At 52.2% G+C, this 12,500-nt stretch overlaps 1 protein-coding gene across 3 annotated transcripts in view; it reads right to left on the bottom strand.

The window, feature by feature from the left end:
- The window catches only part of PIK3R6 (phosphoinositide-3-kinase regulatory subunit 6), a 58,696-nt gene that overhangs the window by 21,558 nt on the left and 24,638 nt on the right, over window positions 1–12,500 (bottom strand). For 2 of the 3 annotated variants that reach the window (XM_033089093.1, XM_033089094.1), the window contains exons 3-10: window positions 11,855–11,938; window positions 11,140–11,231; window positions 10,356–10,424; window positions 9,726–9,858; window positions 9,486–9,555; window positions 8,285–8,468; window positions 3,244–3,409; window positions 951–1,037 (exon numbers count right to left, since the gene is read on the bottom strand). In XM_033089093.1, the coding sequence (XP_032944984.1) occupies window positions 951–1,037; window positions 3,244–3,409; window positions 8,285–8,468; window positions 9,486–9,555; window positions 9,726–9,858; window positions 10,356–10,424; window positions 11,140–11,231; window positions 11,855–11,938 (885 nt within the window). Of the gene's footprint in view, window positions 1–950; window positions 1,038–3,243; window positions 3,410–8,284; window positions 8,469–9,485; window positions 9,556–9,725; window positions 9,859–10,355; window positions 10,425–11,139; window positions 11,232–11,854; window positions 11,939–12,500 lie in introns of those variants that run through there. The other variant, XM_033089095.1, reaches the window with a different exon arrangement.

Below are 12,500 nucleotides of genomic sequence, written 5' to 3'. Positions count from 1 at the left end.
GCCCCCTGTTTCACAACTTTCTTGATTTCTGTTTCTTTCTTAACCCTTTGCCGCCCCTTCTCGTTCTCTCACTGCCCGTGTTGTGCTGCACGCGACAGAAATCAGCTGAACCCAGTACCTCCTGACTCTAAGAGCCCTCTTTTTCACATTTACTCTTTAGCCTCCTCCCATTCTCTGACTCCCTGTAGCTTCCCCCGAGACACAGATAACAGACCAGCAGCTCCTGGAAAGACTCACAGGCTTTTCTAACCTACCTTCATTTTATTTCCCACGAGGAAACTGAGGCCCAGAGGGAAAACTGAGTGTCTAGGGTCAGCATGTGAAAGGAAGTGCCAGGACTTGTCCCCGCACTGCCGCTACAACCTGTACCTTTGTCTTCCCCTCTCCCTTGGCAAGAGCCAGGGGACAGTGGGGAGGGAACACTAGTGTGGTGGGGAAGTGTCAGGTAGGCACGTCTCTCTGGAAGGCCCCCTCCAGCTCCAGGAACCGTTACTCTGGTGACTGCCTCCTTCTTGGGGACACGCATTGTCTGCTGGCATCACTGTGGGCATGTGGCACTTTCCGGACATGTGAGGCCAGGGGCTAAGGCACTGAGCTATTCTGACGTACAGAAAATGCATCCTTCTGCCAGACGTGCAGAACAACTCAGGGTACGAGGAGCACACGTACAGCCATACAGCAGATGTACACACAGACACACAGACACAGCTACACCTCGACACAGACATTGACACACACAGCACATACACAGATACATAGACACACGCCGACACCACAGCTACACACAGGCACATACACATACACAGACACGCTCAGACACACGTGCACACACAGACATATGGAGACACACACAGACACATGTATACACACACGCATACACAGAAGCGCACACACACGTGCCACTGCTCGCAGCCAGCTCCCGCGGAGGAGGTCGAAGGCGTGGCACTTACACAGCTGCTCCTCATCCGTCCACAGGCGGAAGGTGATGTGCGGGCTGGGCAGAGGGGTGCTCGGCGGCCGATCTGGGACGGGGTCACCTGAAGGAAGGAGCAAGCTGTGGAGACCACGAAGGAGAGCATTGTTGGATTTTCCTCAGCCCTCCCCAACCCACCTCCAGCTCCCGGTGGGGCCTAGAGCGGGTGGCAGAGACCCTGGCCCTCCCGTGTCTGGTTTTGTTCCATTTCTGTCCCTCTGCCGCCATCAGCTCATTGGGGGCCTAACGCTGCATGCAGGAGTCCCCTCCCTGCTCGGGAATGCTTAGAAGCTCCCTGTTTCCTGCAAACTTCCTAACTGAGCCTTTCGGAGTCTTCACAAAACAGCTCACGGTCTTTCCCAACCTTTTCTTCTATGGTTGGTCCCTCCCCCAACTCCGTGCTGCAGCCGTGCTGCCTCTATCATTGTTCTTAGATGCCCTGCCTACATCCAGAGGAGGTGGGAAAACTGCTGCTGTATTTCTCAGGGTCTCATCCAATAGCTTGCATACAATAGACAATTAATGTTTGCTCCTGTGGGTGATGCTGAAGAGATCTCATCAGCCAAGGACTAAGGGCAGCAGGAAGCCTGCCGACCAGGGTCTGGCAGAGACCAGGGCCTGCCCCTCCTCCCCTCCTCCTTCTGGAAGCCTTCCTGACCACTCCAGGCCCAGCGGTCATTCCCTCCCCAGCAGACCTTACTGGCTGTTCACTGGGCACACCTAACTTCTACATAGCATGCCTCCCTCCCTAATGAGGCTGCAAGCTTCCTCAGGGGAGAGCAACCAGTGTTCACAGAACACTTACTACTGCCAGACACTGTTCTCCTCACCTTGTACACACTGCCATCATCTCACTGGATCCTGGCCAGTGACCCTGGGCCACAGGTAATATCATTATCCTCACTTTACAGAGGAGCCGAAGGCACAGAGAGGTTAAGTAACGGGCCCAAGGTCACACAGTAAGTGGCAGAGCCAGAATTTGAGCCCAGGCAGCCCAGCTTCAAAGTGCATGCTCTCACCCAAGACACTGTGCTCATCATCACTGTCCCATGCTGTCCCTGTAGCAGCAGGGGCTCAAAGGGGTGCTGGCTGGCCATTAAGATGTGCTGGACAAGTCAAGGTAGGAGACAGGTGCTGAATGTGGCTGGGATGGTGGGGGTGGCCCAGCTCAGACCTCATCCTGTCTAAACAGAATTACTGCTGAGTTAACAAGTGGTATCCAAGGAGAGCAAAGCCAGATTTGCCCCAGAGTATGTCCCAGCTTCAGGAGGAGGGAGGCTTCTTGAGCAGACCTTTCTATGTAGGTGTTAGAGGCACAGAGGTAATCAGCGATATAGAATATTAAAGCAAAACAAAACACAGAAGACTGAGAAGATGGAGGAAATCTTTGGGGCGGGGGCATCCTGCCTGCCTCATCGTGACTTCTGCAGCCTCTATCATCCCTGGGCTGCCAAGGTCAAGTGCCAGGCCAGGGCTGACACACTGACCCCTGCCCGCGGTTTCTAGTCCTTAGGCCAGTGCCATGTACCCATGGGGGGGCACATTGTGTTCTGGGACATGCAGGTTGATGAATTCCATGGGCGACCATGAAACAGGAAATACATTAGAACCATTCTCCGGAAATACATGTTGCAGGACACTTCTCAGGGCTCCTTAGGGGTTCCCAATCCACATGGGCTTGCTTCCCATCAGTGTATGATATTGTCTTATAAAAATGCAAATAGAAAGGAAGTGTGTGGAATAAAAATCGATGATACCAGATGTCAGTGATGTTGATCCGGCTACTGGACCATGAGATCCTTTGATTAGTACAGTGGTTAAGAACCAGTCATCCTGGGTTTGAATCTTGTAGTTGTGTGATCTTGGGCAAGATGGATAGCCTCTTTATAACTCAGTTTTCTCATCATAAGATGGGGATAATGCTTTCCTACCTCATAAATTTACTATGAGGATTAATTGATTTAATATATGTAATATATTTGAATATATGTAAAGTGCTTAGAACAGCAACTGGAGTATAGTAGGTGCCCTGTTGGTGTCAACTGTTATCATGACAAATTACCCACCTTCTTAGCCCAGAACCTTCCAAGTTCCTGCCACCCTCAGTTCCCCAGGCTCCTAGGAGCGGCCAAGGGTCCCACCCGGCCTCAGCTACGCAGTCTCTGAGCAGGGACAGCGCTGCTTTCTGGCCCTTCCTTCAGGGTCCCCCGACCGCCGCCCACGGCGCTGGGAGGGGCCTCGCTGCCCGCGCCCGTCCGTCGGCCGCTTACCGCTGCAGCGCCCCCTGGAGGCCACCGCCGGCCCCAGCAACGAGCGGTAAATCTCTTCCAGCGTTCTCAGGTGTCCCTCCCGACTCGGGCTGGGCTCGCTAGCCATCTGCTCCACGGCTGTCACCACGGCGTGGAAATAGCGCTCCAGGGCGCGGCGGGGACTGGCCTGTCGGGGAGGAGCGTCAGAGCCTCGATCCAGCCCAGTACCCACCCACCCCAGCCAAGTCCACAGGTGCACGGATTGCTCTATCTGGCACCTCCCCTCTGTGCTGGGGTCTGGGCGGAGCTTCCCCGCCAAGGCGTCTGCGCCCCACAACCAGGGCACCGCTCCTGACTCTCCACCGCTGTTGCCAGAAGCTGCCTGCAACTGCAGGTCCCCTCTACCTGGTGTGGGGAGACAGCTGGTGCCCAGCAATGTCGGGAACCCAGAGGGACAGGAATGGCCTCTGGCGCCCACCCTCCTTGGAGCATCACCAAGCCCTCGGATCTGTAAACTCCAGGAATATTAGGGGTTTTGTCTGTTTTGTTTACAGCCGTATCCCAAGCACCTAGAACAGCACCTGGCACGTAGTAGGTGTTCAATAAATATTTGTCGAGTATTTCCTTAACTTCTGTCATTCCTATACTGCCTTGTCATAGCACCTATACTGTTATTTACTCATTATTTTTATTTAAATCATCTCACTGTTTTGGTTCAAAATTATTTTAAAAGGAAATTTTATATTGCTACTCTAAATAAAAAGGCTAGTGTCACCTGTAGTAAATAGAAAATAACTAAGATGATCACAAAGCATCATTAAATTCTAGCCACGTACCATGGCCTGCCAAGGCTTTCAAGCTTGAAGTTTGCTTTCTCTTTTTAAAAAGGGAGATTAGTAAGTGTTAAAGAGGTTACAGGTAAAGCACCAAGCTGAGCCTTTCATCTTAATAGAAACAGGTTCTGAAAGAGTTTCTCACGGTGCCATTCCATGCTCCTTAGCACGTGGCCTCCTGCCTCCAGCGGTACAGCTCTGACACCCTAAGAAGAACTGCCCTGGATCATATTTTCTGGCTGTCTTTCCTCACCCCACCCACCACCAACCAATCCCATCTCATCGCTGGGGTTGCAGGGTCCAAACAAGTGACATGGGCAGGTACAACAGGACTTGCTCTAATCTGTTCTGTGCTGGGGATGTGCTGCGCGGGGTCTTACCTTCCCGGGATAAGGGAGAGTGGGTCCTTCTGACTAGCTAGGGCTCTAATATTTATTGAATGAGCAACTGAATGAACAAAGGCAATTAGAGGGATATGGAATCAAAGTTGGAAAGGGCCACAAGGAGAATCTCATCTTGTTGCTTCATTTTATAAATTCATTATAAATAAGTGAATTAAATATTTATCAAGCACCTCTTATGTGCCGGGCACTGTTCTAGGTGCTGGGGTACAGCAGTGAACAAAACAGATAAAAAGTCCTGTCCTCATGGAGCTCATATTATAGTGTGTCTCTGTGGGTGGTGGTAGTGGGGCGGGGGGAGGTTGGGGGAGATAATAAACAAGGTAAGTACAATTTATAGTATTGTAAATAACAATAAGTGCTGAAGAAAAAATAAAGCAGGAAAGGAGGATGTGAAATTTGGGGGCGGGGCTAAATTTTAGTGTGATCAGAGAAGCCTCACTGAAAGGTGACTTTTGAGTAAAGACCTAAAGGAAGTGAGCGAGCCACGTGGATATCTGAGAGAACATTCCCAGCATGGGGAACAGCAAGTGCAAGGGCCCTGGGGTGTAAGTGTGTCTGGCATGTTTGAGCAGCAATAAGGAGGCCTGTGTAGCTGAAGCAGAGACAGAGGGAGAGTGTAGGAGATGGATCAGTGATGGAAAGGAGGAAGTGGGGCATCATGAGGGTCTTCTGGCCATTGTAATGACTTTGGCTTTGACTCTGAGTGAGATGGTGTGATAAATACCATGGTGGCTCCCCCGTTCCCCACTTTCAGGACGGAGGCATTCCTTAGCCTCGCTGCTGGGAGTGTTGGCAGCTGATAGCTCTCAACTGAGTCCCTCTCCAAAATTGCCCTCAGCTGAAGAAAGCCACCTCTCCAAGGTCATGCCCCTTCCCGAGGACAGTCCACATCTAATAACTAGTAGACATGGAAGTATAAAGGCCTGGTCCCCTCACCCCAATTCGGGACAACTCTGAAAGGCCAGCTCAGCTCCAGAGGCTCCTATAGAATCCGCTGTGGGTGAGCTCTTTCTGAAGCTCAGTAGAACAAAAGAATGAGGAAAATTAGACGTCGAGAAGCTGTGGCTGGTTCGCAGTCCTGCTGCCAACCCACCGAGAGGTGACTGACAAAGGTGTGTCCCCAGACTCCTTCCTTGGCCTCATTCCCACGTCCCTCCAGAAATCCCTGGCTTCAGGCTTTGCAAAGAAGCCTCCCCTGGTTCTTGCTACCCTGACCCCACATTTGGCAGCCCTAGCTGGAGACACCCAGCTGTAGTACCCATAACACAGTGCAGAGCGTCAGAGAGATGGCTTATCCCAAGCTAACCTCCCAGTCTCAAGGCCTTGTCAGCTGGTTCCCTAAACATGTGGAGAGACAGATGTACTTCCCACCTGGGCCTCAGACCAGGCCCTCAGCAGAAAGGATGTGGGCTGGTGGTCAGATAAGGCTTACCCACCAGACTAGGACTGGCTGAGCCATCTCTCCCAGGCCCCACTTGTCCTTTAGCCAGCAGGTATGACGGGAAGGGCATCCCTAAAGCTGCCTTAAGAGGCAGAATTCCAGATAAGGGGGCCGGAGTTCTCAGTAGGATGCAGAGTGGTCAACGTCCCCAGGCCAGGCTGATATCTAGGAGCCCCTGCACCCAATAGGGGAAGATAGATGCCAGGGGACTGTTGAGGTCCCCTGAAGCTTAACTCTAAGCTTCTGAGGGTCTCTAACATGAGCTCAATGATGCATTCCCCAAGTCTCTCCCTGCTCGTCTTCCTCCCTTCCCCCCAGTTCTCTATACACAACAGTGAAGACTCAGAGCACTGGGCTCTGGATAACGTGAGGTAGGGGGTGGAGTGCCTAACATTTTGACTGTGCCTAAATACAGCCTTTACTTTCAGCATTTCTTTTTTCTATTGCAAAATAGTTTATGCAACAGACCTGCTAATTCCAGCCATGAGCCCCACTTTATTCTTGACCTGACATCTCCCAATCCCATCCCATTCCTGACACCCTGAAACCCAGCCTAGCCTCATTCCTAAGTCTACCCCTGAACCCCCGCTGCAGCCACCTGAGTGATGGAATGCGGCTTGGCATCGTCTATTCGCCACATCACTGAGAAACAAAAATGAATGTTCTTCCTTGTTTGACGTGGTTTTGTCAAAATGGCGCCATCACTACGGCCAAAATCAACCTCCAGAGCCACTGGACGGGTGGTGGGGCTGCTGGGTCAGCAGACAAACTCTGGTCAGGAGGGCTTCTCCCCTCCTTACCTTTCCAAGAGCCACAGCCAATCGCAGGGAGAGGGGACAGTAGCCCACAGAGGGGCCATAGATAATCTGTGCTAGAACCAAAATGAGGTTTAGGTACGAGTTAGTGTGTGTATGTGGAAATTCCTCCACAATGCGCTGTGTGTTCTGAACTCCCCAAAGGAGGTGTTGTAGAAGGAGAGACGTCCAAGTTTGGTGGGGTGGGGGGCAGTGAGTCAAGAACCTTCTACAGGCCCAAGTGGGTGGGCAACCACAAAAGAATGGTATTTTCAAGGTGTGCATGGTACTACTTTTAGAGGAAAGGAATGATATCAATGAAATCAACATGGTTTAAGGAGGGACCCAGCCATACATGAAACACATCCGTCAAAGAAAGGACCCAAGATGGAATGCTCAGGATAGAGATGATTCCAGATGGAAAACGAAAGAAGGAAGAGCAACACCTCCAATGCATTTTGATGGGCAAAGCAGGGTCTGAGACATGGATCGGCAAAAGGACGAGTACCCACTTTCTGGGGCAGGACAAGCAGGGGATAGCTGACCCCTCGTGGTCACCTTCCCTACTGGCACCTGCTCCCTCCTGCAGTGGCAACACCACAGCCCTGAGTCCAAGCAGCCCAGAAACTTAGCCATTATCCAGTCCAGCCTTCCTGGAGGACAGGCACCTTTCCCTGCAAAAAGGTTGTTCCCAACAGTGCCCCGGGCAGCATCTTCTCCCACCCAAGAAATCCAGCCCCTGGTACAACCCTTGGCCAGAGGATTTCCAACCTTCTGGAGCCTTGGCTGTGGATGGGGTCACAGCTGAGTCAGAGAGAAAGCTAGGGAATAAATGGGTAAGTGTTGGAAACAAACTAAATACCCGCAACAGGAACAGGCGAGTAGTTACACAAATAATAGCACCTTCACGAGAGAGAATATTTGCCTACTAGAAGTACCTATTTTCCAAGGAAAATATTTCCACATGGCACATTTCCAATGGCATGGGAAAATAAAGATTATATGTGTGCACATATATATATATACAGTATATAAAACTGTATGCAGAGTTTGACATCTCAATTTGTCAAAAAAGAGACAGGAGAGTGGGGCTAGGAGGCGACTGAACATAGGCTTGCCGTCAGATCGATCTGAGTTCAAATCCTGACTCAGTGACGCTGCACGTGTGACCACAAGTAGGTTATCAATTTCTCTGGGCCTTAGTTTTGAAAAAGCTATCCATTTCACAATGTTGCGGTGAGAATTTTAAAATATGATACATCTGAGATGTTTAACACAGTGCCTGGAACATAACAGGCATTCAATACACAGTAGCTATTACAACTATCATTGTCATTATTATTAAGAAAATATACCAAAATGTTAATTGCTAATATGTCTGGGTAGAGGGGTGTGAGTGATTTTTATTTTCTTCTGTGACTTATCTGCATTTTTTCCGATGTTGCTTATTGAAAGTGTTTTAATTTTTGATTTGGGGGGAGGAGGGTGATATGGCAACAGGAGAGGGAGGAAGATGAATAGAGTGAGCAACTGGTGTGGGCGTGCAGGGCCCTGGGCTGGAACCAACATGGGCAGGGGCAGGGCAATTACCTGCAGCTTCCTTTGCAGAGCACCTGTGTGGCAGGCCTCCCCCAGGGCTGCCTGCAGGGCGTGGGAGACCACATGGCGCATGCAGGCCTCGGGTGTCTGCTGCACCTGGGCTGCCTCGATCTCCAGCAGCAGGGCACTGCACACCGAGGGAGATATCAGCTCAGGATCCACGAAGAGGAACACTCTGAGGGCAGAAGTGGAGGGAAGGCGGTGCTGATGAGGCTGACTACGGGGAGTGGAGCGACAGGAGGGGTACCCTCAGAACCATGCAGCACCCTCCACCCCAGTTATTTAGCCCCTCCAAAACCAGGAGCCACAAATTTAAAAATTCTATGGGGGAGCTATAGGGAGTGGTGGGGACTGTGGCAAATAGGAGAATGAATGACCCTTCTACAGGGGCAGCTAGTCCGTCTCCGTCCCTCTAGTTTCACATCTAGGTAAGGTCTCACCTAAATCCTGCTCCCTCCCTCAGTGTCCTGGCTCATCGACCATATCCTCCAGAGGCCCTAAACCTTTCCTTCCAAAACTGGAACTCTGAGCGCTGAGTGAGTCCCATCTTCTCTCATCACCCTTATCACACCAGAAAACCAACCTCACCCACCTTCTCCTCTTCACTCAACTCTGTCCTTCCAACCTCTCCAGTGCTTATTCCTAAGGATCCCTTCACCTCCCTGCAGCCTCCCTGAACACAGAGCCTCAGAGGTATGTACCTGTAGGGGAGGAAGCTATGTACCCCCAACACCTTCAGTCCCTGTCCCCAACACGAACAGTGGATATTTCCTCAATCTTATCTAAAGGGTGAGGCACACACACAAAGCCTGAAGATTTTATGGTGTGACTGTGGCCTGAACCCCTTCCATTATACAGACGTTCTGAGCTGCCTCTGGCTGCCTGGATGGTTGATGCTGCACCATGGTCAAAGGCAGGATGGAGGTGAAACAAGAGAACTCCAGAGGCCAGTGGTCCTGCCCAACCTCTGCATGTGAGCAGGATAGCTCTGAATCCGGCCCCAGAAGAAAGACCTATCCTGCTTTCAGTGGTCTCCAGAGAAGCACATGCCCCGTCCACCTTGAAAACACCCCCCCATTGCTGGACAAAAACTCTGCTGGGGCTCCTCTCAATCCAGCCTCCTCTTTTGTCCTCCTGTCAGTGAGCAGTCACTCAGGGGGCGGAAGGCAGCACGTGGTCTGGGGCCACTCACCTCTCCTGGTAGGGATACAGTTCACTCCTCAAGTTCTGCTCAGCAATGATCAGCCGTTGGTACAGGGTTCCTGCAAAGCAGACCACTTTAGCCAGCCAGCCCGAGTCTCTGACCCCTACTCCCCACCTTCCCAAAGGAGGTGCCAGGATTTTTTGAGCTCCCCAGAGTCCTGGAGACAAACAAAAGACCTTGGGCACAGCTGGAGTTGCAGCATGGGAGAGGAAGCTGCACAGCTCCTACCTGGGACGGCCTTCTCTGTTTTCAGCCTTATGGCGCAGTCCAGGGCAACCGTACAGTAGGGGGCGGGCAGGGTCAGTGACTTCATGCAAAAGGCGTAGGTCCTCCGGTAGAGCTCCTCCGTGATGCCGGTGGCCTGGGCGAGAGGGAGGAGTTGAGGTACCTAGAGCCGCAGGTCACAAAGGGTCCTGGCTGGGGTGGGGTGGGGTGGGGTGGGGTGGGGTGGGAGAGGAGGAAGGTAGGGCCTGGCAGCTGGACCTGGGCTACACTTCCCAAATCTACACCTTCAGCCTCTTCCCCCAGCGTCTGTAAGACATCACCTGTTTGACACCCCACTCAAACTTTCTAAGAGGGGAATTCATCCCATCCTGTTCCTCTAGCAAAGCAGCTCCTCTCCCAACCCTTTTGCTCGCTCGGGCCACCCATGACTCCACTGGCTCCACAGGTTTATCTTCATCTAAAAGGGAGAGGGCACAGCTAGTGCAGAGAAGCCAATTTGGGGCAGGCAAGCCAAGAGGTTTTCTAGGCTGCTGCCTGGCCAAGAGTGGGTGTCCACTGAGGGGAGAGGACAGCATCCAGCCCAGTCGCTCGTCGTGGATCACCACGACCACCCGGACCCTCATCCCAGCTCACCTTAGTGAGCACGTACATTAGAGTGTGCAGCAAGGGAATGATGACATGCCGGACGTCCTCCCTTTCTGCCTAGAAAACAGGGGATCACGAGACATTTATTGGGCTGGAGGTTGAGGGAGGCTCACTACATCCCAGAAGCATGTAGTTTGAGGGGGTAGAGGGGTGGGCAAGAGACGGGGTGGAAGGCAGCGTCCCACCATGCCAGGGGCTACAGTCTGCCCTGGTCGAGGAGAAATGGGATGTGGAGAGTGCACAGGTGTGGGAGTCCGAGTATGAGGGTGTGAGGGGAGAGGGAGGATGCAGGGAACTCCGTGGGGGCGGGGCAGCATTGACCCAGGGCAGGAGCTGGCAGCAAAGCAACAAGGAAGTCCCCAGCTTGGAGGCTCCCTTCAGTGCAGCGTTTCCCCAACAGTTGTATTCAGAGCATTGAGCGGTATGGAGGATAACCTCAGGGGGTACAAGGATAATTTTGAACACTTTTAATAGTTATGCATTTAGGTTTATAGGTGTTTTCTGTTTCTATCGAGTGATACGGGTTTTCCATTGATGGTCATATTATGGTTTCTTTTTAAAATATGTTAGCTCAGGTTAAACAATGTGAGTCTATGTAAAGAAAACACTGCTTGTAGAAAAGTACGGGAGGGAGACACATGTGGTAAAAATCATGCAGATGGTCCACAAAGGACCACAGTTTGAGGGATGCAGCACTGATGGGACATTGTCCCCAATGGATTGGCTTCTCCTTATCTAATCCCTGTTGGCCTCCCAAAGCCCGAGAACCCACCTTCTCCAGTTCTCGGAGCAGAATTCGGACCAGCGCCGGACTCTTACCAGGATCTCGCTCGACCTTCTTGTGCAGGGACCATCTCCACATACCTGGGCCAGAAGAAAGGGGAGCCCCGCACAAGCAGGCGGGCCGGGCAGCTCTCAGAGGAGACGCCTCTGAGCAGGACGCTCAGTTCTGGAGCCCCAGACCATGATTTTGACCAGCCACAGGGCTGACGACTCAGCTGGGTGCTTGGCTCCAGGTGCACATGAGTGGGCTTCTCATGTGTGGGGGAGCTCTGATCTGCTGCCCGAGGTGGACTGGGATTCCCAGGATAGAAAGAAGGGGAGGTGGGACGTTAGTGGGGAGGGGTGTGTGCGTGTGGTTTGTGGATCAGCAGTGCTTCCTGATCAGCGCCTCATGCTATGTTCTGGAAGTCATGTGGCCTGGGGGGCCCAGGGGAGTGTTATTTGGAGATGGGGAAGGAGGTTAGGAAAGAGGGCTGTGGATCCCCAAAGGGCTCTGTCATAGTTGCTGGCAGAGTGAGCCAAGGGCAGAGAAGTCTTCTGGGTCCTTTGGGCTCCAAGGATTTCCAGCAGGATGGGGGCTCGGCTGGAAGCCCCTCACTCTGTGAGCTCCAAGCCAGGCCCTTTCCCAAGAATGTGTGGGAAGAGCTGGCTGGTGTGGGTGGGGGAGCAGTGGGGGCAGACAGGTGAGGCCTAGAGGCCCTTACCTTGGTGCTTCTGCAGGGCCGGGGCCTGGGCGCTGAGCTCCCGGAGCACAGCATGCACGCTCCGCTGGAGGTCCAGCTCCACATCTGGCAGCAGGGGTGGGGAGAGCTTTAGGCCAGGCGCTTTGGAACTCAGCCCCCCTGGCCTTATCCTCACCCACCTGCACTCTCCCTGAAAAGGTCTTTAGCTCCTTCTATGAGCCTCAAGAGGTGCCCGGAAGTAATCACCTTAGAGCTGGCAGCCAGCATACGGGCCAGGGCTGGAATAGAGCTTTGTAATCAGCATCTCTGTTCTTTGTAAAAGCACCATTTCCCAAAGCGCAGTATGTATACCACCGGTGGCACACGAGCGTTTCAGATGGTACACAAATGATCCTAAAATTTGGATGCAACTTTTTTTGATTTTGAATAATGGTGCACTCAATTTTATTTGTATTAGAAAAATATATATATGACTAGTTCCTCAACCTATGAATGAAGATAAAATTAAAGTCAATTTAAAGAAACTTACCAGATAATACCAGGAAGTGACAAAGACTCTCCCTGACCAAACTTCACTCAGGCTCTTGAGAGCCCTCTTCTCCAGCGGGCCCTGACCTTGGCCCCAGTCCTGTCTTTGGCTTGCCTCGCCCAGTTTTAGCAAGAATCC

Source organism: Rhinolophus ferrumequinum, chromosome 21, assembly GCF_004115265.2.
Source record: "Rhinolophus ferrumequinum isolate MPI-CBG mRhiFer1 chromosome 21, mRhiFer1_v1.p, whole genome shotgun sequence".
In the NCBI taxonomy this organism is placed as follows: Eukaryota; Metazoa; Chordata; class Mammalia; order Chiroptera; family Rhinolophidae; genus Rhinolophus; species Rhinolophus ferrumequinum.
The sequence above is the reverse complement of the archived record's forward strand: the minus strand, read 5'-3'. Positions and strand labels throughout refer to the sequence as shown.